Source organism: Aquarana catesbeiana, linkage group LG12, assembly GCF_042186555.1.
Source record: "Aquarana catesbeiana isolate 2022-GZ linkage group LG12, ASM4218655v1, whole genome shotgun sequence".
In the NCBI taxonomy this organism is placed as follows: Eukaryota; Metazoa; Chordata; class Amphibia; order Anura; family Ranidae; genus Aquarana; species Aquarana catesbeiana.
The window spans coordinates 108,453,158-108,480,591 of NC_133335.1; the positions used below are offsets into that span (position 1 = coordinate 108,453,158).

At 43.5% G+C, this 27,434-nt stretch overlaps 1 protein-coding gene across 6 annotated transcripts in view; it reads left to right on the forward strand.

Moving 5' to 3' along the window:
- The window catches only part of EZH1 (enhancer of zeste 1 polycomb repressive complex 2 subunit), an 800,790-nt gene that overhangs the window by 226,478 nt on the left and 546,878 nt on the right, over positions 1-27,434 (forward strand). For 5 of the 6 annotated variants that reach the window (XM_073608276.1, XM_073608272.1, XM_073608274.1 and 2 more), the window contains 4 exons: positions 3,693-3,821; positions 5,290-5,409; positions 10,188-10,350; positions 10,471-10,581. In XM_073608276.1, the coding sequence (XP_073464377.1) occupies positions 3,693-3,821; positions 5,290-5,409; positions 10,188-10,350; positions 10,471-10,581 (523 nt within the window). The remainder of the gene's footprint in view (positions 1-3,692; positions 3,822-5,289; positions 5,410-10,187; positions 10,351-10,470; positions 10,582-27,434) is intronic. The other variant, XM_073608277.1, reaches the window with a different exon arrangement.

Consider the following 27,434-nt stretch of genomic DNA (forward strand, 5'->3'; position numbering starts at 1 on the left):
TAGGCAGCTAACTATAGATATGAGCAAAGCATTAAGTAAAATATTAGAATTCTTTATTGAAAGGTAATGGATAAGTGTAACAACATATAAATATAAATTAAGAGCTCAAGTGGGAAAATACCCATACTAAATACAGATAATAGCAAACATATAGGTTATACACAGCATGTGATAAGGCTATTGCATAACAATGCTGACGCGTTTCGACCCATGAATTTTGGGGTCTCTTCAGAGGATGAGTTTGCTAAGGAAAAAAGAAAAATTTATAATAGTATGTCCAGCTTATTTAAAAGAGTTACAGCATAGGCAAGTTTGTTTAGCAACATGTTTAGTAACATTTTGCACATAATTACCACTGAGTTTGGATGTACCCCTCGATCAGAGCCTCCCCACATAGCAGCTAGACCATCCAGTGTGCCCGCACGTAGCAGCACCCCGGAAGAGGGGGGAACAGGAATCCTCTTGATATGGCTTGCAAGGAGTCACACGTATAATTGCCCCCCCACCAACACCCCATGGGGGTGGTGGGGCCGGAACCTACGAAAATTGTCAGAGCGTTAGCTCATGAATAAACCCATGTTGGTTAATGGTTAAATTTATCTGTTGGGAGGTCAGAAGGTGTTGTAATAATCTATCACAGCTTGAATTAATCATGTGAAGGATTATAATATTAGTAAAGTAAATATATTGGTATAACTAATATAAAATATGTCAGGGATGACCTTGTCTTTAAATGCTGACAATGGCAGTGATAGGAGGAAAGGTGAGGGATGTGCAAAGTAAGTAATGACGTGTAAGATATAAATATAAAAAATATAAAAAAAAAAAAAATATATAAAAAAAGGAGTGTGCATGAAAATGATGCGAGTGAATGTTTAAACAGCAAGGAAATAAAAAAAAGGGGAAAATAAACCAATGAGTGTGTGTATAATGTTCGAATTTGAAGAAAAAGTGCATGATATTGCCAAGTATCTAAGTCTACGGCATCCAGAGCTGGTGTGCACATAAAACAAAATTAAATATAAGTAAAAATATTATTCTATGGGGTCTGACAAAGCATTGATAATCAGATGTATCATAAGTTCTTACTCACTCCTACAGTTGAGGAAAAGAGTCTGGCCGTCCAAGGAGGAATGTGGAGGGATCACACCCAGATCCACCCTCATTAAATAGTGTCCTTAATTAGTACTGAAATTAACAACAAGTATCGTTGCTTCCGCCCCCCAACCCCGGTGTGTAGAGGGAGGCTGTGGCCGCCATTGGCAGGCCTCGTGTGGCTCCCTCGGCGTCCACCAAGGCGAAGCCCCGACCACTGTCGTCACCTTCGCCGTAAAATACGTGACACCCCTTCCCCCATTTGACACATGGGAGTTAGACATGAGCTGTGCACTGTCTGTTCTCCTGTATATACCCCTCTGTGTTAATCCTAGATACCACATTAGATTGCATCCATATATCTTCCAAAAATGTGTTAAATCGCATATTAGGATATTAAGTAGACTCTCAATAAGGGGACTAAATCGGAATTATATTTCTCCCCTTGAGCTCACTAAATTAGTTACGCTCTTGTATTGTGAGTCTGTATTATTATTATACTCAATCGAGTCTGTAATTCATAGCCTCGTTCGTGGTTGCGAATAGAGTAAAATCGCATCACAACCACGAGCAATGAGGGATCCATTGGATCCGATGCAAATTTCCTTATTTGGGTTGTTATAGATTTACTACTTTGTGCATCTGGGAGTTATTTCCTTTCAATTAAATCTATCTAAACGTTGAAATCATGTTGCCATCTCTGGGTTGATTTGGTTATTACATATTTTTAGGAATATTGTTAGAATTGTCAGTGTACAGTTTCAAATGTTCACTTTGTATGATCAATAAGTAATTACGTAGAAAACTTTTGTCATTTGTCATTTTTCATAAATTGCATATGTGAGCTCGTTTGTGTGCCTCTAGATCGGCGCCTCCCCGCTTGCAGTTTGGGCCATCGAATCCCTGTGATGCCTGCATGGCCGGGTCGGGGATCATGTCCCCTGATGTGTCTTCCCGGCAGGGTGGGGAGCTCAGCCACCTGCGCTCCCCTTGTCTCTCCCCTTGGATGGCCGGATTCCCGGGTCGGCCACCCACGGGCGTGATTACCCTGCCGGCGGCATCCCTCATCACCTTCGGACGTTGCGCGCGGTGTGCGCACGCGTGCGGTTTCGCGTGTGCGTGCAGCCTCATGACGTCACGTATTTTACGGCGAAGGTGACGACAGTGGTCTGGGCTTCGCCTTGATGGACGCCGAGGGAGCCACACGAGGCCTGCCAATGGCGGCCACAGCCTTCCTCTACACACCGGGGTTGGGGGGCGGAAGCAACGATACTTGTTGTTAATTTCAGTACTAATTAAGGACACTATTTAATGAGGGTGGATCTGGGTGTGATCCCTCCACATTCCTCCTTGGACAGCCAGACTCTTTTCCTCAACTGTAGGAGTGAGTAAGAACTTGTGATACATCTGATTATCAATGCTTTGTCAGACCCCATAGAATAATATTTTTACTTATATTTAATTTTGATTCATGTGCACACCAGCTCTGGATGCCGTAGATTTAGATACTTGGCAATATCATGCACTTTTTCTTCAAATTCACACATTATACACACACTCATTGGTTTATTGTCCCCCTTTTTTTTTTTTTTTTCCCTTGCTGTTTAAACATTCACTCGCATCATTTTCATGCACACTCCTTTTTATATATATATATTTTTTATATTTATGTCTTACACGTCATTATTCACTTTGCACATCCCTCACTTTTCCTCCTATCACTGCCATTGTCAGCATTTAAAGACAAGGTCATCCCTGACATATTTTATATTAGTTATACCAATATAGTTACTTTACTAATATTATTATCCTTCACATGATTAATTCAAGCTGTAATAGATTATTACAACACCTTCTGACCGCCCAACAGATAAATGTAACCATTAACCAACATAGGTTTATTCATGAGCTAACGCTCTGACAATTTTCGTAGGTTCCGGCCCCACCTCCCCCGTGGCGTGTTGGTGGGGGGGCAATTATACGTGTGACTCCTTGCAAGCCATATGAAGTGGATTCCTGTTCCCCCCTCTTCCGGGGTGCTGCTGCGTGCAGGCACACTGGATGGTCTAGCTGCTATGTGGGGAGTCTCTGATCGAGGGGTACATCCAAACTCAGTGGTAATTATGTGCAAAATGTTACTAAACATGTTGCTAAACAAACTTGCCTATGCTGTAACTCTTTTAAATAAGCTGGACATACTATTATAAATTTTTCTTTTTTCCTTAGCAAACTCATCCTCTGAAGAGACCCCAAAATTCATAGGTCGAAACGCGTCAGCATTGTTATGCAATAGCCTTATCACATGCTGTGTATAACCTATATGTTTGCTATTATCTGTATTTGGTATGGGTATTTTCCCACTTGAGCTCTTAATTTATATTTATATGTTACACTTATCCATTACCTTTCAATAAAGAATTCTAATATTTTACTCAATGCTTTGCTCATATCTATAGTTAGCTGCCTAAAAACCCCGCTCGGGGGACTCTTTCCCATTTTTCATTCCTCCAGAATTAAAAACAAAGAATTACAATATGGCTTGATTTCTATGCATTCATACTTGGTGTAAATTTATAGTGTTGCCATTCACATTACAGGACTTGTATGTGAGGAATTTGGCAAAAGCTAAAGACCGAACAAACATTTTAGACGAAGAGTGGAAGAAACTAAGAGTGCAACCAGTTCAGATGATGAAGCCTTCTAGTGGTCACCCATTTCTAAAAAAGGTAAATATCTCTTATTCATATACAGGTCATTCCTTTTGTCTTCTTTGGTTTTGGGCTATTTCAATCTCCTGTTTGTTTCAAGGGAATGCATGTTTTTTTTTCAAAGTTTAAAGTAAAACTAAAGTGCAACACTTTTTTTTTTTTCATTTAGGATGGAGTAAGGGAGGGTAAAACCATCTCTAACATTTGGCAGGTATATTTTTGCCATTTGTGTCCCATTTGGGAAATTTCCCATAACCAAAACAGGTGGGAGGAAATTCCCCCAAAGTGTGGGATTCCCAGGTTGTTATCCGGTTCCCCACTGTAAAATTTCACCACTTTCCTGTTCTGGGGAAAACACAAAATGTGGGATTTTCTTTCACTTTCGGTGGTAATAGTAAATAGAACAAATAGAGAGGGTGAACCTCCCTAACAGGGGCACAGACAGCAATACAAACCTGACAAGTGTACTAATTCCTCTCCACTCTATCCAAAACTAAAAAACAGGTTTATATAAAACAGGCAGATATAAAAGACAACATTTAATGCAGCACTGTATTGATGATTACATTGCTAAATTACATTTTTTTTAAATGCAAGCAATGCAAGTACCTGAATTTGGCTTGTCATCAGCCTATTGCAGTCTCCTGCACAGCAGAGCGCTGGGAGCTGGACGGAAAAGCAGTCTATTGTGTTGAGGGAAGAGCTCATCATTTGGGTGCGGGTGCACGGCCCTGAACCAACACTGTCTGTGTTGGGGGACTTGCACCTGCACTTCTGTCAAATTCGAAGCAGACTGCCTGCACAGGGATGTGTGGAACACCTGTGCATCCTCTTGTGGGCAAACATGGCCCTGGCATATGCCTAAAAGTGTTGTAAACCCTCATGGTTTTTCACCCTAATGCATTCTATGCATTAAGGTGAAAAACCTTCTGTGGTGCTGCAGCCCCCCGTGTTACTTACCTGACCCCCGATCTTTCTCCGGCCGGAAATGAGCACACCAGCTCTACCTGGTGACTCGTGTCCTGATTGGATAGATTGATAGTATCACAACCAGTGACTCCCACTTCTGTCAATCAAATCCAATGACACGGCGCTGGGGGGGCGGGGCCGAGTCCTGCATTCTGTGTAAATGGACACAGATGTGGGACCCCAGAAGAGGAGGACTGGGGCCACTCTGTGCAAAACGAACTGCACAGTGGAGGTAAGTATGACATGTTTATTTTTATTTTTTGTTGTTTTTTTTTTTTTAAACAAGGGTTTACAACCTCTTTTATTATGCCCGTGTAAATAAGGACTTACTCTGTTCTAATTATATTAATTCACTATAGTCACTTTAATTGGTACTGTTGCAACTGTCTATAGTCAATTTAATTGGTACTTTTTCTGCTGTCTATAGTCACTTTAATTGGTACAGTTAGTCTTTTTATATTTTAACACAGGTAGTTCAAGTAAAAAGTAACCGAGTACTTTATTTATTTATTTTTAGTGCACTGTAGAAAGTAGCTTTCCTGGATTTGCTGTTCAGACTGTATTCACAAGGTCTCTGAACACTGTGGCACTTGTTCCTATTATGTACTCTTGGTCACCCCTGCAGCAAAATTTTATGGTATGTTGTATGACTTTTTATCATTATGTTTGTAATTATGTTATGGACCATCCGGTTAGTCCTTCAATCTACTTAGTTTCAAATACTCAGGGATGACCCTGTAAAATATTACCAAACACCTAATGTGTCATCTCAAATTTATCTAAACATTTTGTTCACATTCTTGACTTCATAAAATCTTATTCACCAATTACATTATGTATATGAATGCATCAGTTTGCGCTTTGCCTAAATTAATTGGCTGAGTGTTGCATTTAAATCTGCGATTTAACAGTGAAAAATAGTGGGGCTTTATACCATAACAAAGATTCACTTGTTACAAGATTCTGTGTGCATCATTTTACACATAACTCACAAGTGTATCTTTAATGAAAATATCTCCGCACATGCCAATAGCTTTGAAGTGATTTTTTTTTTTTTTTTTTAAACAAGACTTACAAACATGTTATACTCGCCCAGTGGCCTCACTAGGGTTGGTGAAAAATTGGTTTCACCCGCCCCCCCCCACCAACTATAGTCCCCCCTCAGTACAGACCCCCCCACTAAGTACAGATCCCCCTCCTGCAGAATAGATCTTACTCCCTCAGTACAGACCCCCCTTGCTCAGTATAGACATCCCACTAAGTACATACCCCCTCCCTCTGTACAGACCCCCTCCCCCTCAGTACAGACCTCCCTCCCTCAGTACAGACCCCCCTTTCTCAGTATAGACTCCCCACTAATTATAGCCCCCCCTCAGTACAGACGCCCCCCCTGCACATGTCCATATACATATATAGTAGTGTACAGACCTCAGAATAGCACAGACAGATATACACAGCGTACAGCGATGTGTCCCTCGGGCTCCATCTCATCCTGTGTGGATGTAAACTGAGAGGAGATGGGAGGCGGCTTTGGTGCGCTCCGCTCAGGGACACAACCGCGAGATCCGAGAGGCAGATCAGTGTAGGGCAGCAGGCAGTGCTAGTGGTACCGCTACTCACGGGTGTTATCCCTCTGGTAGGTGTCACCCAGGTGTGGCCTGCACCCCCTGCCCCCCTAATGATGCCACTGTACTTGCCTCCTCTGTGCAGTGGATTTGCATAGAGCAGCCTGGATCCTCCTCTTCTCTGGTCCCTCTTCGCTGCTCCTGGCCCCTCCCTCCTATCAAATGCCCCCACAGCAAGCAGCTTGCTGTAGGGGCACCCAAACCGAGTCACCAGCTCCGTGTCTCCTTTCAGGCACGAAGCCCTGACCCAGCCCTGCCCCCTCTCTCCCCTGATTGGCTAACTGACATTGATTGACAGCTATGGGAGCCAATGGTGCCACTGCTGTGTCTCAGCAAATCAGGAGGAGAGTCCAGGACAGCTAAGACACTCGTGGACATCGCTGGAGAGAGAGGGGCTCAGGTAAGTAATTAGAATGCATTAAGAGATAAACAAATTCTGCCTTTTCAACTCCTTTAAAAGTCTGTCTACTCCTGGATAGATTAAAGTGATTGTAAAGGCATTTTTTAAATATAAAAGATGTTATACTTACTCGCTCTGTGAAATGTTGTTGCACAGAGTGGCCCCTTATTTCCTCTTCTGGAGTCGCCGTCAGCGCTGTCCTTCCCTTCATCCTACGAGTGCTCCCCTAGCGCAAGTTGAGCCGGTCAGTGTGGATCTATAACTACAAAAAGTGCAGTGCTATCCCAAAAATATGTGCAATCTCTATGAGAAAATTCAAGAATTGTGTATACTTAATATTCTGTATGAAAGCAGTCCGCAACATGTAAACATAAAAGTGAAATTTGCTTAAAAAAACACAGCAATCAATAAACAGAAAGAAAACTCAAATGCAAAAGTAAATATAACACACAAAAAATGTTAGTACAGCCCCATAGTCCAATGTGTTAGCACAACATTAAGCCACCTGGTGATGATCAACAGAAAAACCTGTGTACAGTTCCACCAGCAGGTAATCCCCTTCTTAACCTCTTGCCAACCAAAACACTCACCTTGAACGAGGACTCCTTAAAATACAGAAGGTCTAACAGCGCTTGGTAAATAAAGAGGGGTAAGTTCCTCTGCATTCATGTTCAGGAGTAATGGCACACAGGGTTAACCAAATATCCCCCCTCAGAGCATGGCAAATATGTAATAAGGCAATCATAGTGCTCTCTGTTTTATTCAATGGTCACAACCGCAGGGCTAAAAGAGTACCCTTACAAGACATAGCATGGGTAGACAGCATAAAAGTGTTAATTCTATCCATCCATCAAAAGCGGTGCTTCGCTGATGTCTTTGTTTGTACCAACACCTTCTGGCTGACAAGCTCTTCGGAGAGGGACAGCTTGCTTTTCTATTCACATGGCTGGTGTGCAGTGCGATCCGACTGAGACCAGTGCAGTGATGATTCTCTGAGCTTGGTGGATGACACTGTTTCCTTTTTTTTTTTTAATGAACTTTATTGAGATGTCACACAGGCATCTCATAAAGTTCAATTGCCCGCCACGCAGTGCGAGGTGGTGGATTGCCTCACACCGCAACGCACTCAAAAAAAAAAAGTACTGCATTCAGTACTCTTTTTCAGCACACCACCAGTGTGAACTGGCCACATAAGAGACAAGGCATTTTGCCTTGTCCATGTGGTAAAACTGCGCTGGAATACCCGCCAAGTGCAGTCCCACCGCATCTGGTGTGAATCTACCCTTAGGGTATGAATCGCTTATCAAGTGCCAGCATGCTGCCCATTGAGCTAGGTTTGGGGTGGTTGCACAGAAATTTTTTCCTTTTTATGGGTCTATAGACATCCATAGATCGTCTCGGCCACACACCCCGCTCAGATTTGAATGACTGCAGCAGGAGCCAATGTCTCCCGCTGCTCTCAGAGGCTCCTGTCAGACCAGGAAAGAGGGAACAGTGGTGCTGCAGATGGGACAGCACTGGATCAGTGGAGGAGTCAGGTAAGTGATGGTGCGGGTATTGGAGGGTTTTTGTTGCCTTAATGCAGAGAATGCATTAAGGGAAAAAACCTTTTTTGAGTTTAGTGCTGGCCAGTACAGCTGATAGGAAAGTTTGTTGAAGTACCGTTAAGTACCGTGAAACTTTCAGTTCAGGATCATAGTTTATGGGGGTGCTCCATTAAGTTGTGGTTGGCCAACCATACCTACATTAAAGTGTATGTAAACTCTAACAATTTTTGTTTTATTTGCTTCCTTTTTAAAAACCTTATTATATTTGTTTTGCACATGAAAAAAATAGCCATTTATCCAGCCAGAAATCTTTTGAGCAGATACATCCTTCCTGTGCTCATTGCCTCTGGACTATTAGCATTGTTGCTATCTTCGTGGAATGCAAAACACCTCCCCTGTTAGGACTACATAACATCTCCCTCTCTTTCCCATGTGTTATTTAGTCCTAACACACTCCTTGTCCTAGAGGAGCAACACTGCTCAGTAATATTTTCACTCTTGGACAGGAAGTGCGATAATCCATTATCAGGTAAAAATATATTAACTAGAAGTGTAAAAAAAAAAAAGAAAACAAATACAACCACCACATCTGGCCCCTCCCTCCTGCCGAGTGCCCCCACAGCAAGCAGCTTGCTATGGGGGCACCTGAGCCCCTGCTCTGTGTGTTCATTCAGACACGGACCATATTCCCATCACACACATTCCTGGAATGAGCTCTTAAGGTACCGGGTGCTGTAGCGACCGCCAGCTGGATACTGGAACATACACAATATAATGTAGATAATCGCCAGCACACCAAGGATCTTCAATTACATCCAAATGGTTTTTTTTTTATTGAAGAAAGATCACATAACAAACAGTGTAGTGCAACATTTTGAAGCCACACAGGACCCCTTCTTCAGACATGTGATGACATCATATGCCTGACAAAGGGGGCCTGCGTGGCTCCGAAACGTTGCACTTAACTGTTTGTGATTTGATCTTTCTTCAATAAAAAAAAAACGCTTGGACGTTATTGAAGAACCTTGGTGTGCTGGCAAATATCTACATTATATCATTCAGAAAAAGAGGCATGGCTCGACCCCGCCCCGTCTCTCTTTTCATTGGCTTACTGACTTTGATTGACAGCAGCAGGCACCAATGGTGCCTGCTGCTGTGTCTCAGCCAAGCAAGACTGAGAGTCCCGGACAGCCGGAACTTTTGTGCAACATCGCTGGATAGAGATGGGGCTCAGGTAAGTATTAAGGTGGCTGAGGAGGGCTGCTGCACACTGAAGGTTTTTTTATCTTAATGCATAGAATGCATTAAGATAAAAAAGTTCTGTCTTTAGAACTACAATCATTTTTGTTCTTGGGTTTGGATACACTTTAATGTCACGTGTAAAAAAAACTTTCATGGCTCTGTTCTTATGGCCTGCTGGCTTATCCTAAAAGACAATCTTTGACACCCAAACAGAGGGAACTACTCACAAGGATGTACTGCCAGTGAATAATACAATTTGTTAAAACATAAGGGGTTTATCACCAGTCAGCTTCTTTAAAGTCACCAGGTATGAGTGAGGAGATATTTAACATCAGTCTCATGTGCCCTGTGTTGGTTTGTGTTGGTTTTTCCTAGAAATATATGGAGGATCCAATATAGGTGGAGAAAATATTAGTTATTAGTAGTAGTGTAAGTCTTCATTTCAGCACCCTAGGCTTTTAAGGAGTTATTGGTTGTTCACCTCAGCCTGAGTCTGACTAATCCCTTTTAGCTGAATAAATCACCTGAGCCTTATAATAGAGGTCAACATTGTTTACACATCACAATCTCCTGAATCCTTCTATCAATGCTCTTAATTTAGATTTATGTTTTCGTGTGCCTTTACTTGTCTTTCTGTCTGGAGGTGGATGATGAAACTGTCCTGTGTAACATCCCCTACATGGGAGATGAGGTCAAAGAGGAGGATGAAACCTTCATTGAAGAGCTCATCAATAACTATGACGGGAAGGTGCATGGTGAAGAAGGTTGGTTGTGGTGTGTTCTTGGCCACTTCTGATTTCTGAGCTTGTAGATTGTTCACTTTGTTTACAACTTGCCACTATTCCTATCTAATTACACAGCCTTTCATTTTTACCCAATCATAGACATGGATTTGGCATCCACGATGACATCAAGTCCAAGTTTACGTGATCGAGAACGTATGTTTGGGTGCGGGTATTCTTTTACTACAGGACCCAACAACTCTGCTAAAACAGGTTTGCAAACTTTTTTTTCCTGAAGAAGGCTTCAGAAAAATGCAGCTGGTTTGGTTTGCTAGGAGCATATAATGTAGAAACTTATAACATAATTCCTATAGCTACATTATTTGTATGCAAATATGTACCGTTATTTTAGTGTTATTGTTTCCTCCATTTGCACAGCGGTATTCGCCTTAGTGCCTCATAGCACACTATCCTTGCAGTCTGTATATTGGAAGACCCCCATAAATAATTATTGCTTTTTATGTGCCTTGTTCTCTTGTTACATATGGACTTCTTTTTTAAGTATTTCAAAGGGGACTAAAAGAACAATGACAGGAGTTTATCGAAGTGGGGCGGCTAGAATCTGGAATAGCTGCGCATGGTAACCGGTCATCTCTGTCTTACCAAGCTTAAAGTGGTTGTAAATCCGTACATATACCCAGTGAGGTAACTGGCCTCAGGTGATAAACATTGATGAAACAAATCCTCCTACACATAAAAATAAAATAAAATTGTTGTACCTGTTTATCTAGCGCAGTCTTTCCTCTACATCCATTCAAAGTGCAGAATTTACTCAGGATCTCTCAGCTCTGAAAAGCAGGGGGTGGAGAGCTGAAGTTACAGTATATGTGTGAGAAGATCTCTGGGAGCTGATTGGAGTGAAGGGACACACCCCCGTCACACAGCACACAGAAACAGAGTTGAAGCTGTCAATCACAAGCTGTGTGCTGGAGGTCTCTCACCTGTCACCATTTTGCTCTTGGTGTTAGGAAAACTTGTCAGAAGTGACTCCTGTTTATAGCAGAGGAATGAATCCGCACTCAGAAATGGCATTTGGTGCTCTAGATTGAGACAAGTACACACTATAGAGGGATGTGCATTGTTTATATTCCATGTCTGAGGTTTACAACCACTTTAACTGAACAAGCTGAAGATAGAAGCTGAATGGTTGCCATGCACAGCTGCTCCAATTTTAATAAATCCCCCCCCCCCTTTCCATGTCTTCCATGGCAGCCAGTCACTTATTTTTATTTTCAAAATTTTAAAAGGGAGCAGCTAATTGGTTGGCAAAGGAAACTATTCTCAATTCAGACATTATCAATTGAAAACTACATATTTGTATATGCTAAAACAAATTCATGATAAACAATGGTAAAAAATAATGAAATAATGAAGCAGACTAGTTGTTATGGGCAACAAGAATACCCAGTGTTAATATTATCCATTCAGTAGGCTTGTTGTGCAACCTGAGTAGTGAAAAGTTCAGAGAGGTCCATACTGAACGTAATGCTTATGGTATGTTTGTGTTTTGGTTGAGGAGACAAGGTCCTGAAAATAAATTACCTCAGTTTTCTCACTCTTTTAATGGCATCGTTTAGAGAATATACATTTTGATTTTTAGCATTTTTGTGTTCTTTGGTAGTATTCAAAGGCAGAAAAACTTGACAAAAATGGGACACACAATTTAAGGTTTGTATTATAAGCGAACCTGGCCCCCCTACAATCAGCTCAAATAAAAACTGGGATTCTTAATGCTACATTTGTGCTGTTTTGTGCCATAAAAATTAAAAATTTAAATTTGTGCTGCTTTTATTTTTAAGATCATAGCAATTTGTTTTTTTCCAGATGACATCACCCAGCCCCCCTACAACAGTCAAAAGACATGAAACCAGGCTGGTTGGTTAGTGCCACATTTGTGCTGGTGTGTGCCACCTAAATCTCCATTCTATCTTCTTTTAATTTCAGTTACTATTGATTTATTAAGACCCCTTTCACACTGGCACCGCTCTGTGTCAGCGGTAAAGCGCCTCTAGTTTTAGCGGCGCTTTTTGGCCACTAGCAGGGTGCTTTTCAGTCATAGCAGGGCGCTTTTAACCCCCGCTAGCGGCCGAAGAAAGCGTTAAATGCGCCCGAAAAGCGCCACTGCCGAAGCGCTTTGCAGGCGCTTCGGCAACGCTGCCCATTCATTTCAATGGGCAGGGGCATCCAAAGATGCTGCTTGCGGAACTTTTTCTAACATCCTGCAGGTGCACCGCTCCAGTGTGAAAGCACTCGGGCTTTCACACTGGGGCTGCAGGGGAGCCGCTTTACAGGCACTATTTTTAGCCTTTTAGTCTTAACCACTTAACCACGCCATAGTCGAATGACGGTTACAGCGCGGCTCGATAATTCTGGGAGGGCGTACATTGATGTCCTCCCAGAGTCGCGCCCCCTGGGGCGCGCACACAGGAGTATCCGGCGCATCACGAATCACAGTTAAAGGCCGTTGACAGCGGCCGTTTACCACGTGATCGCTCCGTCAAATGACAGAGCGATCACTTGTAAACAAACAGGCATCATGTCCGGTTCCTCTCTCCCCCCTCTGTACCAATCGGTACAGTATGAGCAGAGAGGGGAGAGATCGGTGCAGCAGCGCTGTGGGCTGGATCTGTAGTGCCCACAGTGCTGATCTGTGCCCATTGCAGCCTCATCCAGCCAGCCATCCATCAATGCTCAGCCATCCCTCTGTCATACTCATCCAGCCATCCATCAATGCTCAGCCATCCCTCTGTCATACTCATCCAGCCATCCATACTCAGCAATACTCATCCATCCATCCATGCTCAGCCATCCATACTCAGCAATACCCAGCCGTACCCAGCCATACTCAGCCATTCCCAGCCATCCTATTCGTACTCAGCCATCCCATCTGTACTCGGCCATCCCATCTGTACTCGGCCATCCCATCTGTACTCGGCCATCCCATCTGTACTCGGCCATCCCATCCGTACTCGGCCATCCCATCCGTACTCGGCCATCCCATCCGTACTCGGCCATCCCATCCGTACTCGGCCATCCCATCCGTACTCGGCCATCCCATCCGTACTCGGCCATCCCATCCGTACTCGGCCATCCCATCCGTACTCGGCCATCCCATCCGTACTCAGCCATCCCATCCGTACCCAGCCATACTCAACCATACCCAGCCATACTCAACCATACCCAGCCATACACATTCATGCTCAACCATGCTCAGCCATCCCAATCCACGGCTCATCCATCCCCATTCATGGTCATCCATGCCACATCAGTTCTCATCCATGCCACTACAGTGCCTCACAAAAGTGTATTAGGTAGTCAAATTAGATTTGAAATGTATGCCCCTAGAACACCTGATGGTTCTCCCTGCATTTTGGGCCTCTGTATGTGGCCTGGCTGCGGAAAAGTCTCCCACATGTGGTATCGCCATACTCAGGAGGAGTAGGAGAATCTATTTTGGGGTGTAATTTTTGGTATGTACATGCTATGTGTTAGAAATATTGTGTACAACTTTGGATAACCAGTACTATAGAAGGGACGGACTGCACCTAAATGAGGAGGGTGCAGATCAGCTGGGAATAAAGATGGCCAAAAAGTTAGAGGGGTTTTTAAACTAGGTGATGGGGGGAGGGTCCAGAGGTAAAGATAATCAGCGCGGAACATATTCCAGAGGGTAGTATTGGGGGCATTAGTGGTAGGTTGACCAAAGCACATAAACCCAAGTTAAGTATAGTATCAAGTCCTAGTTGCAATCTCGGAACACCCAATAAGAGGATAATATGCAACCGTTCTAAACTACGTGGCATGTTCACCAATGTTAGGAGCCTGGCAGACAAGATGGGTGAACTAGAGATACTGTTGTACGAGGAGGATTTGGATTTTGTGGGAATTTCAGAGACCTGGTCCAACAGCTCTCATGATTGGCTGGCAAACATTCAAGGGTATACCCTTTATCGCAACGATAGAGAGGGTAAAAAAGGGGGAGGGGTATGCCTATATGTCAAGAATAATGTACAAGTGAATGTGAGAGATGACATCACTAAGGAAGCTAGGGAGGAGGTGGAATTCTTATGGGTAGAGCTCCAAAGGGATGAAGCTAAGGGGAAAATAATACTGGGAGTATGCTATAGGCCCCCTAACCTGAGGGTGGAAGGGGAGACAGATTTCCTATTACAATTTGGATTAGCAGCAAGGATGGGAAGTGTTATCATAATGGGGGATTTTAATTATCCAGACATAGACTGGGCAGAGGGAACCGCACATCCATCTAAGGCTCACCAGTTCCTAAATGTCTTGCAGGACAATTTTATGGTTCAGATGGTAAACACACCAACTAGAAATAAAGCGTTACTGGATCTACTGATCACCAACAATACAGACCTGATCACAGATGTGGAAATACGGGGCAATTTAGGGAACAGCAATCACAGGTAAATTGGCTTCAGTATAAATCACACAAATAGGAAACATAAGGGGAATACAAAGACACTGAATTTCAAAAGAGCCAACTTCCCTAAACTACGAACCTTGCTAGAAGGCATAAATTGGGATAACATCTTAGGAACAAAGAACACGGAGGAGAGATGGGTTTGCTTTAAGAGCATATTAAATAAGGGCATTAGCCAATGCATCCCATTAGGTAATAAATTTAAAAGAGCAAACAAAAGTCCTGGATGGCTTAACTCCAATGTAAAAATGCATATAAAAGCAAAGGAGAAGGCCTTCAAAAAATACAAGGTTGAGGGATCATCATCAGCATTCAGACTTTATAAAGAATGCAACAAGAAATGTAAGGGTGCAATAAGGACGGCTAAGATAGAACATAAAAGACACATAGCGGAGGAGAGGAGAGCAAAAAAAAATCCCAAGAAATTCTTTAAGTATGTAAACAGTAAAAAAGGAGGACAGACCATATTGGCCCCATAAAGAATGAGGAAGGACATCTGGTTACAAAGGATGGCGAGATGGCGATGGTATTGAATTTATTCTTCTCCTCAGTCTTCATGAGGGAATCGGGGGGCTTCAGTAACCAAAACTGCAGTGTTTATCCTCATGACACATCGCAGGAAGCACCTCCATGGTTAACAGAGGACAGAATTAAAATTAGTCTTGAGAAACTTAACATGAATAAATCACCGGGACCAGATGGCTTGCACCCGAGGGTATTTGGGGAACTCAGTCAAGTAATTGCCAGACCATTGTTCCTAATTTTTACTGACAGTCTACTGACTGAAATGGTACCAACTGATTGAAGAAAAGCCAATGAAGCACCAATATTTAAAAAGGGCCCAAAATACATTCCTGGGAATTACAGACCAGTTAGCCTAACATCAATAGTATGTAAACTCTTAACAGTAATCAGCATAGATTCATGAAGAGTCGTTCTTGCCAAACCAATCTACTAACCTTCTATGAGGAGGTGAACTGCCAGCTAGATAAAGGAAGGCCCGTAGACATGGTGTATCTGGATTTTGCAAAAGCATTTGACACAGTTCCCCATAAACGTTTACTCTACAAAATAAAACTGGCTACAAGGGCGAGGTCAGAGGGTGGTGATAAATGGGGAGTACTCGGAATGGTCAGGGGTGGGTAGTGGGGTCCCCCAGGGTTCTGTGCTGGGACCAATCCTGTTTAATTTGTTCATAAACGACCTGGAGGATGGGGTAAACAGTTCAATCTCTGTATTTGCGGACGATACTAAGCTAAGCAGGGCAATAACTTCTCAGCAGGATGTGGAAACCTTGCAAAAACATCTGAACAAATTAATGGGGTAGGCAACTACATGGCAAATGAGGTTCAATGTGGAAAAATGTAAAACAATGCATTTGGGTGGCAAAAATATGAATGCAATCTATACACTGAGGGGAGAACCTCTGGGGATATCTAGGATGGAAAAGGACCTGGGGGTCCTAGTAGATGATGCAATGCCAAGCTGCTACTAACAAAGCAAACAGAATATTGGCATGCATTAAAAAGGGGATCAACTCCAGAGATAAAGCAGTAATTCTCCCGCGCTACAAGACTCTGGTCCGGCCGCACCTAAAGTCTGCTGTCCAGTTCTGGGCACCAGTCCTCAGGAAGGATGTACTGGAAATGGAGCGAGTACAAAGAAGGGCAACAAAGCTAATAAAGGGTCTGGAGGATATTAGTTATGAGGAAAGGTTGCGAGCACTGAACTTATTCTCTCTGGAGAAGAGATGCTTGAGAGGGGATATGATTTCAATATACAAATACCATACTGGTGACCCCACAATAGGGATAAAACTTTTTCGCAAAAGGGAGTTTAACAAGACTCGTGGCCACTCATTAAAATTAGAAGAAAACAGGTTTTTTTTTTTAACAGAAAAGTTTTTATTAATCTCCAGCGGGAGATGATTTTCATTGCATTATACAGTTAATGAACATAAAAAAAATAAAATCAAATCAAACAGATGACATATCGACAGGTATTACAACAAAGTGTAAGACATAGTATCCAGCATGTTATTTACATGTGTTTCTTAGTACATAGCATCGGTAATAAGTTCTTGTGCAAAAGGAGGTAGGATTGTCTTTAATTCAGAGGATAAGATGTCATAGGTATGAATAGTCCTATCCTGTACCGACCATATTAACAATAATGGAATTTAAGGGGTTCTCTAGGGGGGTGAGAGGAGTGGGGGGAGACAACGAAGGTCCCGAGCATGACCTGCCCAGCTGTACAAACTAGGACAGAGTGGGGTCCTCTCGCATCATAAACAGGATTTTAGCTGTCAGCCCAGGCACCCCAAATCTTCTCGAACTTCTTCGGGCATTTACTACTCATATATGTAAGCTTATAAAGTGGAAGGGTAGAGTCAATAAGCTTTCTCCACTGTCCAACCCTTGGGGGCTCCGGCTGCTTCCATTTAGTTAGGATGGCTTTCCTGGCATAGAATGAGGCATAGAAAATCAGTACCCTTTTGTGAGTATTTGTGGTAAGAGTGTCACAGACACCAAGTAAGAGGACACGGGGATCAAGTCCTATGGCTAAATTCCCAATCGAGTTGATATATTGCACCACTTCCCTCCAGAATTGTTGAATAAGGGGACAAGACCACACCACATGGAAGAATGTTCCCACTTCAGTATTGCATTTTGGACATTTGTCAGAGTGGGTGGGGTATATCCTAGCAAGCCTTTGGGGGGTATAATATGCCCTGTGGAGGAATTTTAGCTGAATGTACCTATCCCTGGCGGATATCATTAAAGGTATATATTGTTGGATTCCTTCTTCCCAATCATCATTCGTTAGGGAGGGCACATCCACCTTCCATTTTTTAAAGAGCTTAGTACCCTGGCCATCAGTCTCAGGACACCTGAAGGTATGGGGTGGAGAGAATACGGTCCGCATTGGCTGAAATAAGAAAGCGCTCCACCATATGTCACTGTCAGTGGGAAATTGGGCTTGTATGGCATGACGCAATTGTAGGTAGCGAAAAAACATCTTCACTGGAATTTGGAAGGTGTGTTTTAGTTCATCATATGATAGGAGTTTACCTGCTGGCATGATGTGCTGTAAAAATTTTTTTTCATATCTAGCCCAGACAGCTGGGTCTGGGATAGACAAGAGATGTGGTAGCCTAGGATTGCCCCATAGTGGCGTATAGGGGGAGAGTGTGTTGGGTGGGTTAAGTTTAGTTGTCAGCTGTTCCCAAACCCTAGTCGTCGTGCGCATGGGGACGGTCATTGCAGCCTGTGCCCTCAGGCCCCTGAACACTAGGTTACTCAGTGCCGAGTACGACCCCAGGATGGCTGCCTCTAGGTTAACCGACGGGTTATTTCGTGACTGGGTGAACCACCAATGTACTGTTACCAGCACCGCCGCCCAGTAATATTGTTTAAAGCAAAGGCAGTGCCAATCCGCCTGCGGAGAGGGGAAGTTGTAGAACAGTTTTAGCCACTCTAGGGGTCAGTCCGGCCCAAATGAAGGAGTTGATCATCTGGTCTAGTTTTTGGAAAAAGGAGTTGGGGATGGGAACAGGGGTATTTCTAAAGACAGAGAAATTTTGAGAGAAATGTCATTTTGAGAAGGTTAATCCTCCCTACCGATGTTAATGGGAGGGACTTCCTGGTCAGGCATTTTCGTGTGAGTTCATGTAACAGGAAAGCTCCTTCTGTATTTCGATGCCCAGATATCTGAATTTAGTGACCGACTGTAGTGGTATATGGGAAGGAGGGAGGAGGGGCGGCCAGGACAGTGGGAAAAGTATGGATTTGGTCCAATTAATACATATCCCGGAAAAGGACCCAAACAAGTTAACAACCCGCAGGGCCTCCTCCAGGGAATTCGACGCATCAGGGAGATAGAGGAGGGCATCATCTGCATAGAGGGAGATCTGTTCCCTCAGGGGGCCCACCTCTATCCCCTTTGTGGCCCTAGATGACCTAATGAGGATAGCCAGGTGTTCGACAGCCAGGGCAAACAGTCCCGGAGACAGTGGACAGCCCTGTGTAGTTCCCCTGTGCAGAATAAAGGGGGTGAGAGAGTGCCATTAGTTCTGACTCTCGCAGTGGGATTGGCATACGTTAGCTTTATCCATGAGATAAATTTGGGCCCGAAATTAAACCTCTACAATACTCGCCAAAGGAACTCCCATTCGACCGAGTCGAAAGCCTTCTTGGCATCTAGGGAGACCACCACCCCAGGGGAGTCCGTGGCCACCGAGTGGGATATGTTCGTGTACAACCGACGCAAGTTGATGTCTGTGCCCTTCCCTGGCATGAAGCCCGTTTGGTCTCCATGAACCAGGGAAAGGATGACCGAATTAAGACGGTTCGCCAATATTTTAGTAACTATTTTAGCATCAACATTAAGGAGTGAAATAGGTCGGTATGACTCACAGAGCTCAGGGTCTTTACATGGCTTAGGGATCACCACGATCACAGCCTCCGACATAGATGGGACAAGACATTGATCTTCTAGCATGGGTAGTAAAAGCTCATGGAACTGCGAGGCAAGGGCTTCACTATTAGTCTTTTATAAAATTCGGCCAGTAGACCATCTGGGCCCGGGGTTTTGGCAGGCTGGAGCGACGAAATCGCCAGCTGCACTTCTTTAAGGGTGATTGGTGCATCCAGTTTAGCATTGTTAGCGTCTGATAAGTGGATAGCACTTTCGCCTAGCAGTAAGAAGGGTCGCTGGTTCGAATCCCAACCACAATACTACCTGCCTGGAGTTTGCATGTTCTCCCTGTGCCTGCGTAGGTTTACTCCGGTTTCCCCCCACACTCCAAAGACATGCTGTTAGGTTAATTGGATCCTGTCTAAATTGTCCCTAGTATGTATGAATGTGAGTTAGGGTGCTTAGATTGTAAGCTCCTAGAGGTTAGGGTAGGGACTGATGTGAATGTACAATGTGTATGTAAAGCGCTGCGTAAATTGACGGCGCTATATAAGTACCTGAAATAAATAAAATAAATAAAAAATAAGGTAGGGAATTCCATCTGGGCCAAGAAGTCCTGTAGCGAATCTGGAGTATAGTCTACCCTGGACATATATAAACGTTCATATTACTGTGCAAATCTAGCATTTATCTGGACAGGGTCTGCCTGTAATTGTCCCCGGTCATCCTTAATATTCGCAATGTGTGCCACAGTGGATCGATCCCTGGCCAGCCACGCCAGCAGCCTGCCCGATCTCTTTCCCTGTTCGAATATCCTCTGTGACTGCGATAGCAGACGTTTCCGAGTCGCAGTGGCTCTCAGCACCGAAATTTCATGGTGGAGTGTTTGGAGTGCAGCGTATGTCCCCGCATCTCTGGTAGTCACATAGCTGGACTCCAAACTCTGGGCTTGACACTCCGCCTCCTCCAGGGCAAGCCTGTTGCTTTTTCTGACCTTGCTAATTATTGCAGAGTATTGTCCCCATGTATATGCCTTATAGGCGTCCCAAAGCATTGGAGGAGGGGCCGTTCCCTTGTTCTGTACCCAGTAAGTCTCCATCTGTCCCGCAACCTCAGGAGCTACACGCTCATCAGTTATCCAGAAACCTGAGAGTCGCCAGAGGCTAGTGCCTACCGGCGAGTCTGTGTTAAGCTGTAGAAAAAGGGGAGTGTGATCAGAGATGCCACGTGGGAGGATTTTAACCTCCTGGGTGCGTGAGAGTAAGGAGCCGCTAACATAGAATAAGTCTCTTTTAGAGAAGGAGGCGTAAGTAGCCGAGTGGCAGGTGGATTGTCTTTCTTTGGGATATCGCCATCTCCACACGTCACTAATGAATGAATGAATGAGTGACTTGTATAATGAATGAGTGACTTGTATAGCGCTACCTATGCGAACTGAATCGCCTCAGGGCGCTTTTTAACCTACCAGCATGTCTTTGGAGTGTGGGAGGAAACCAGAGTACCCGGAGGAAACCCACGCAGGCACAGGGAGAACATGCAAACTCCAGGCAGGTAGTGCCGTGGTCGGGATTTGAACCAGCGACCCTATTGCTGCTAGGTGAGAGTGCTATCCACTACACCACTGTGCTGCCCGCATATTCATCAGGCCATATTCATCCACCCATCTTAACAGTGGGGAGTTAGGGGTTACATCAGTGCCAAGTTTATCCATACTGGGATTGGGGGGCATATTAAAATCACCAACCAACAACACAGCCGCAGCAGGATACTGAGCCAGTATAGGGGTCAATTTATGGGGGACAGCCAGGGAGGCCGGAGGTGGGTTATATAGTCCAACTATGACTAGTTCCATCCTGTCACACATAGCATGAATAGCAACATACTTCCCCTCGGGATCCAAATGGAGATCCAGGAGGGTGAAGGGTAATGATTTGTGGACCAGGACGCTGACTCCCCTGGAGTAGGTGGAATGGGTAGAATGATAATAGGATCCCACCCAGGGTTTCTTTAGAGCCAACGTCCTGCTCCCAGTTAAATGTGTCTCCTGCAATATGCAGATGTGGGGGTTGTACTTTTTAATGTAACTGAATACCAAGGAACGTTTTATTTTGGAGTTGAGGCCCCGTACGTTCCAGGACAAGACTTTAATAGGGAATGTAACCATCCATACACCTTTTGTTGTAAGGACTTCTCCCTCTTGTGGCGAGAGAGCAACATTACATGTCTTACATTTAGCAAGCAAATCATCATAAAGACTTAGAAAATAAGAAAAAAAAAACAAAAAAACAACAGAAATAGAACTTGGAGTAGAACCAGTCACTCTGAAACCTCTCCCCATCCCCCCACCCCGCACCACCGCCCAAACCATGGGGTGCTTGATCTCCAGAACGAATTGTGACAACTGCCCATGGGGCACGCGAACAGTGGAGCACCAGAGCGACACAGTCTGTGCTCAGAGTCTAGTCATTGAGACAAAAATCAGGATAAACGATCCCTGCAGATCAATGGGTCTCCCAGAATGACCTGGGGGTAATACTCTTAAACTGGAACATGTTATAAACCTGAAACTTCAGTCACTCTTGCCAGAGGTATTGACAGGATCAGATGGCTCACTCCACACTTTGCATACACTCCCTGAGCAGTCACAGTATATACTCACAGCACAAATTCTTGTGAAGAATCAGGGGTGATTCAGTCCCAGGTGGATGGAGGAGCTGGTGAAAAGCAAGAAAACTCAGAAAAATTATGTAAGCAAGAAGGTCGGCAGTAAAGAGAGGCCTATGCTGAACATAAGATCAATGTGACTTGAAAGGGGGAATCATAGTATCAGCAGGTTCATCCTCTTGGTAGTATTTCCAGCCATCTGGACGCCTCATCAGGAAAAGTAAAAAACCACACCGATTCCCCATCTTGGACTCTCAGTCCAGCGAGGAACAGCATGCTGTATTTAATCTTACGATTGCGTAGGTTCAACTTAATTTGGTAAAAGGATGTTCGCATCTTTTGTGTATCGACTGAATAGTCAGGGAATATCATAATCTTCACTCCCTCATAGCGGAGTACCTCAATTTGTTTTGCTTCATGCAGGACCAAGTCACGGTCTCTGAAATTCAGGAGTTTTAGGATAAAAGTATGTGGAGGAGCACCCGGGGGCCCCTGGGTAGCAGGCATCCTGTGTGCCCTCTCCACTACAAAGAAATCTGAAAACCCGGCATTTGGAAGGAGGGCTCGCAGCAAATGTTCAGTAAATGTTATGGGGTCTTTACCTTCCATTCCTTCAGGTAGCCCCACTATCCAGAGGTTATTCCTTCGATTCCTGTTTTCGGCATCTTCTGCACGCACTTCCAGGGTCTTCATTTTGGTCTGCATGCGGAGTGAGACTCCATGTGCTTGCAGCGTGTCCTCCGCCTCCCCCACTCTCCTCTCAGTTTCAGTCAGTCTGGAGCGAAAACAGTCTATATCCCTGCGGATCAGGCTAATATCTAGCTGCATGGTCTCAATTTTCCCCATCAGGGTAGTTTGGCAGGTGGTAATAGCCTGCATGAGGGCATCAAAGTTGTTCTGCCCCCTCAGCCCTGGGTCAGTGTCCTCCATCTGAGATGCCATGCTGACTGCTGTGGCGGGAGGCGGCCGTGCAGTGGAGGATGGGGTTTTAGAGGTATTGTGGGGCTTACGAGACTGCGGAGTGCATTTCCCTCTGGGCATGCCATTGCGGAGAGGGTCCTGCACCGTTTGGGTCCGGTTCCGGGCATAATTCTGCAGGGAGAGCGGATAATAATACAGCCAGGTCTCACAGTTCTCCTAAGGCACGTCTGCTCTGGTGGCCATCTTGGACACGCCCCCCCGAAGAAAACAGGTTTAACCTTAAACCATGTAGAGGGTTCTTTACTGTAAGAGCGGCAAGGATGTGTTGTTCCCTTCCACAAGCGGTGGTCTCAGCGGGGGGCATTGATAGTTTCAAGAAACTATTAGATAAGCACCTGAATGACCGCAACATACAGAGATATACAATGTAATAATGACATATAATCACACACATAGGTTGGACTTGTGTCTTTTTTCAACCTCACCTACTATGTAACTATGTATGTAACTTTGTGTTAAAAAAAAAAGGGGGTTTTCATTTTCTTTCCACATTTTCCAAAGACGTGTAGAAAAAATATGTTCAAAAGACACATTATGCCTCATAGATTATACGTTGGGGTGTTTTCTTTCCAAAATGGGGTCATTTTTGGGGCATTTTCATTGTCCTGGTGCTTCAGGGCCTTCAAAAGTGTAAGAGGTAGTCAAGAAATTATATGTGTAATTTATGCTCCTAGAACGCCTGAAGGTGCTCCCTTAAAGTTGGGCCTCTGTATGTGGCCACGCCGTGTAAAAGTCTCACATGTGGTATCGCCACACTGAGGAGTAGTAGCAGAATATGTTTTGGGGTGTAATTTGTGGTGTGCATATGCTGTGTGTGAGAAATAACCTGCTAATATGACAATTTTGTGAAAAAAGGAAAAAATAAATCTTGATTTTTGCAAAGAATTGTGGGAAAAAAATTACAACTTCAAAAAACTCACCATGCCTCTTACAAAATACCTAGGAATGTCTACTTTCCAAAAAGGGGTCATTTGTACTTTCCTGGCTTGTTAGGGTCTCAAGAAATGAGATAGGCCGTCAGTACTTCAGGTGTGATGACTTTTCAGAGATTGGCACCATATTTTGTGGACTCTATAACTTTCACAAAGACCAAATAATATACACCAATTTGGGTTATTTTTACCAAAGACATGTAGCAGTATAAATTTTGGCCAAAATTTATGAAGAAAATGACTAATTTGCAAATGAATTTTTTTAAAGAATTTTTTTTTTTCGTTTTCTCTTTTATAGTGCAAAAAATAAAAAACCCAGCGGTGATTAAATACCACCAAAAGAAAGCTCTATTTGTGTGAGAAAAATGACAAAAATTTCATATGGGTACAGTGTTGCATGACTGCGTAATTGTCATTCAAAATGTGAGGGCACCGAAAGCTGAAAATTGGTCTGGTCAGGAATGGGGTTTAAGTGCCCAGTATGTAAGTGGTTAAGGTCACCAAAGGTCACCCAGCCCCCCTACAACAGCCAAAAGACACAAAACAGGGCTGATTGGTTAGTGCCACGTTTGTGCTGTTTTACTCTTCATTCTATCTCCTTTTTGTTTTTCAGTTATTAATGATTTATTAACCACCAGCCCTGGAAGAATTTACCCCTTCCTGACCAGAGCACTTTTTGCGATTTAGGACTGCGTCGCTTTAACTGACAATTGCGCGGTCGTGCGACATTGTGGCCAAACAAAATTGACGTCCTTTTTTTCCCACAAATAGAGATTTCTTTTGGTGGTATTTGATCGCCTTTGCGGTTTTTATTTTTTGTGCTGTAAACAAAAAAGTGCAACAATTTTGAAAAAAACGCATTATTTTTTACTTTTTGCTATAATAAATATCCCCCAAAAATATATAAAAAAACAATTTTTTTCCTCAGTTTAGGCCGATATGTATTCTTCTACATATTTGCATTAAAAAAATCGCAATAAGCGTATATTGATTGGTTTGCGCAAAAGTTATAGCGTTTACAAAATAGAGGATAGATTTGTAGCAATTTTATTATTATTTTTTTTACTAGTAATGGCGGCGATCTCCGATTTTTATCCTGACTGCGACATTATGGCGGACACATCGGACAATTTTGACACATTTTTGGAACCATTGGCATTAATACAGCGATCAGTGTGATTAAAAATGCATTGATTACTGTAAAAATGTCACTGGCAGTGAAGGGGTTAACACTAGGGGGCGGTGAAGGGGTTAACGGTGTTCCCTGGGAGGTGATTCTAACTGAAGGGGGACAGACTAACTACAGGAAGTGACAGATCGTGGTTCCTAGCTAATAGGAACACACGATCTGTCACTCCTGTCAGAACAGAACAGGGAAGTGTGTGTTTACACACACTCGTCCCTGTTATGTGTCTCCTGGTCACAATCGCTCATGGCCGGCGGTCATCGCGACCGTCAGCCACAAGCATCTACACCCCCGCTGTGCAGAGGACGCGCTGCTATCCGGACCCCGTGAAATCAGGTACAGTAACGTGATTTTGCTCATGGGAGCCAACCTGCCGCAGTAAAACTGTGGAGGCTGGTCCGGAAGTGGTTAAAGGTCACCAAAGCTCATCCAGCCCCCCTACAGAAGACCAAAGAAATGAAACCGGGCTGGTTGGTGCTGCTTTTGTGCTGGTTTGTGCTGTTTAAATCTCAGTTCTACTGCTTTTTGTTTTTCAGTTCTTTACTATTACCTAAAGGTACCAAATTTGACTCTGATTTCACCCAAATCAGACTGGTTTGCTAAGGCCTTGGATGTCTCTGTTTGTGTTGTTTATATGTGCCCACCAGAGTGCCCCTTTACATCATATGTGCCTATCAGAGTGCACCTACAAATCCTATCCAAGTGAACAGCATACCTGCACATGTGCAGTAGGGCATTGAACAGGCGGGAGATGGGAGAAGAAACTTGCTGCAGGGCGCACATGTGACGGTCCCTGCAACTAATGACTGCTGAGCAGCAGGGATCGGTCACTGCAGATTGGTGGGCTGATGGTCCGGCCATGGGCATCACTCGTTCCGTGTCCAGACCGTGGTCCGCTATTTACTGAAGGCTGCTCTAAACATTTCCAACCAGCGCATGCACAGTATAGCTACTTGGAGATTTTGATAAGTTGGATATCTTGACAGAACAATGGTTTCGTTTTAGAGAAATTGCATATTGTATTTTACATTGTTTCACATCAAATCCTACCCACCTTGCACCCCATGTTATTAAATTTTAAATGTAAATGTACCATTCATTTGTGCTACTTTTTCTGCCTAAAAATATTTATGCCAGTTTGGTTACTTATATTGTATATTAATTTTATATTTATTATTATTATTATTATTATTATTATATTAATATTCTCCCCCCACCCCCCCTTGCACCCCATGTAACAGTAAAAGCTACAGCTGTTGCAAGCTTATTCTTAAAGTGTTAGTAAACCCAGGACCCTGCATTCCATATATCTGGTCTCCCACAGTACACATAACATGGAAATGCAATAATTTTAATATAAATATAAACTGCGAAATACCTTTTCTCTTCAGCAGTTAGAGCAGTCTTGTGACTTCTATCCGTGCCTGGTTAAAGCTTGTAGAGGGAGCTTTCATACTGCAATGGCTGTCTTATTGGGATGCGGGACACCTGACCCTGATCACATGCACTCTCTTAGAAAAAAAAAAAAAACGCTCTAACAATACACACCAAACTGAGCATGTGCAGACTTACTCCACTGACTCCACTAACTCCGTCTTATCTGGACATGTTTTGGGGACAATGCAAGAAGAGGAGGATCTGTGTATATAGGATCAAACAGCCTTTTTACACAATGCAGAAGATTAACCCCTTACTGCATATACAGACTGATTTTACTCTTGTGGTTTTAGTAACACTTTAGGTATTCTCCATGCATCAGAGTCTTAAAGAGAAAGTAAACTCAGATGTTTTACTTGTACCTATAGGTAAGCCTATAAGAAGGCTTACCTGTAGGTACTGTGAATATCTCCTAAACTTGCACAATTTAGGAGATATTCAGAGTGCATGCAGCTGATAATGTCTTTGACGCTTGCGCTCTGGAGGTCATAGAGAATTATATTGGTGATTGTGTCCTCATAGAGTGCCACATCCAAAAAATCTAAACACAAGAAAATGTACCCCTCAGGTGGAATTTAAAGGCAATTACAAATATAAATTGCTTAGAAAAGTATAATTTATTAAACATAATGTATCAAAATTTCAATTTACAAATACCATATTGGTGACCCCACAATATTAACAAAACTTTTTTGAGGAAGGGAGTTTAATAAGACATGTGGTCACTCACTAAAATTAGAAGAAAAGGTTTAGAGGTTTAACCTTAAACTGCGTAGAGGGTTCTTTACTGTAATGCCCCATACACAGGGTCGGACATTGATTGGACATTCCGACAACAAAATCCATGGATTTTTTTCCGACGGATGTTGGCTCAAACTTGTTTTGCATACACACGGTCGCACAAAGTTGTCGGAATTTCCGAGCGCCAAGAACGCAGTTATGTACACCACGTACGACAAGACTATAAGAGGGCAGTTCAGTACTAAGCGCGGCACCCTTTGGGCTC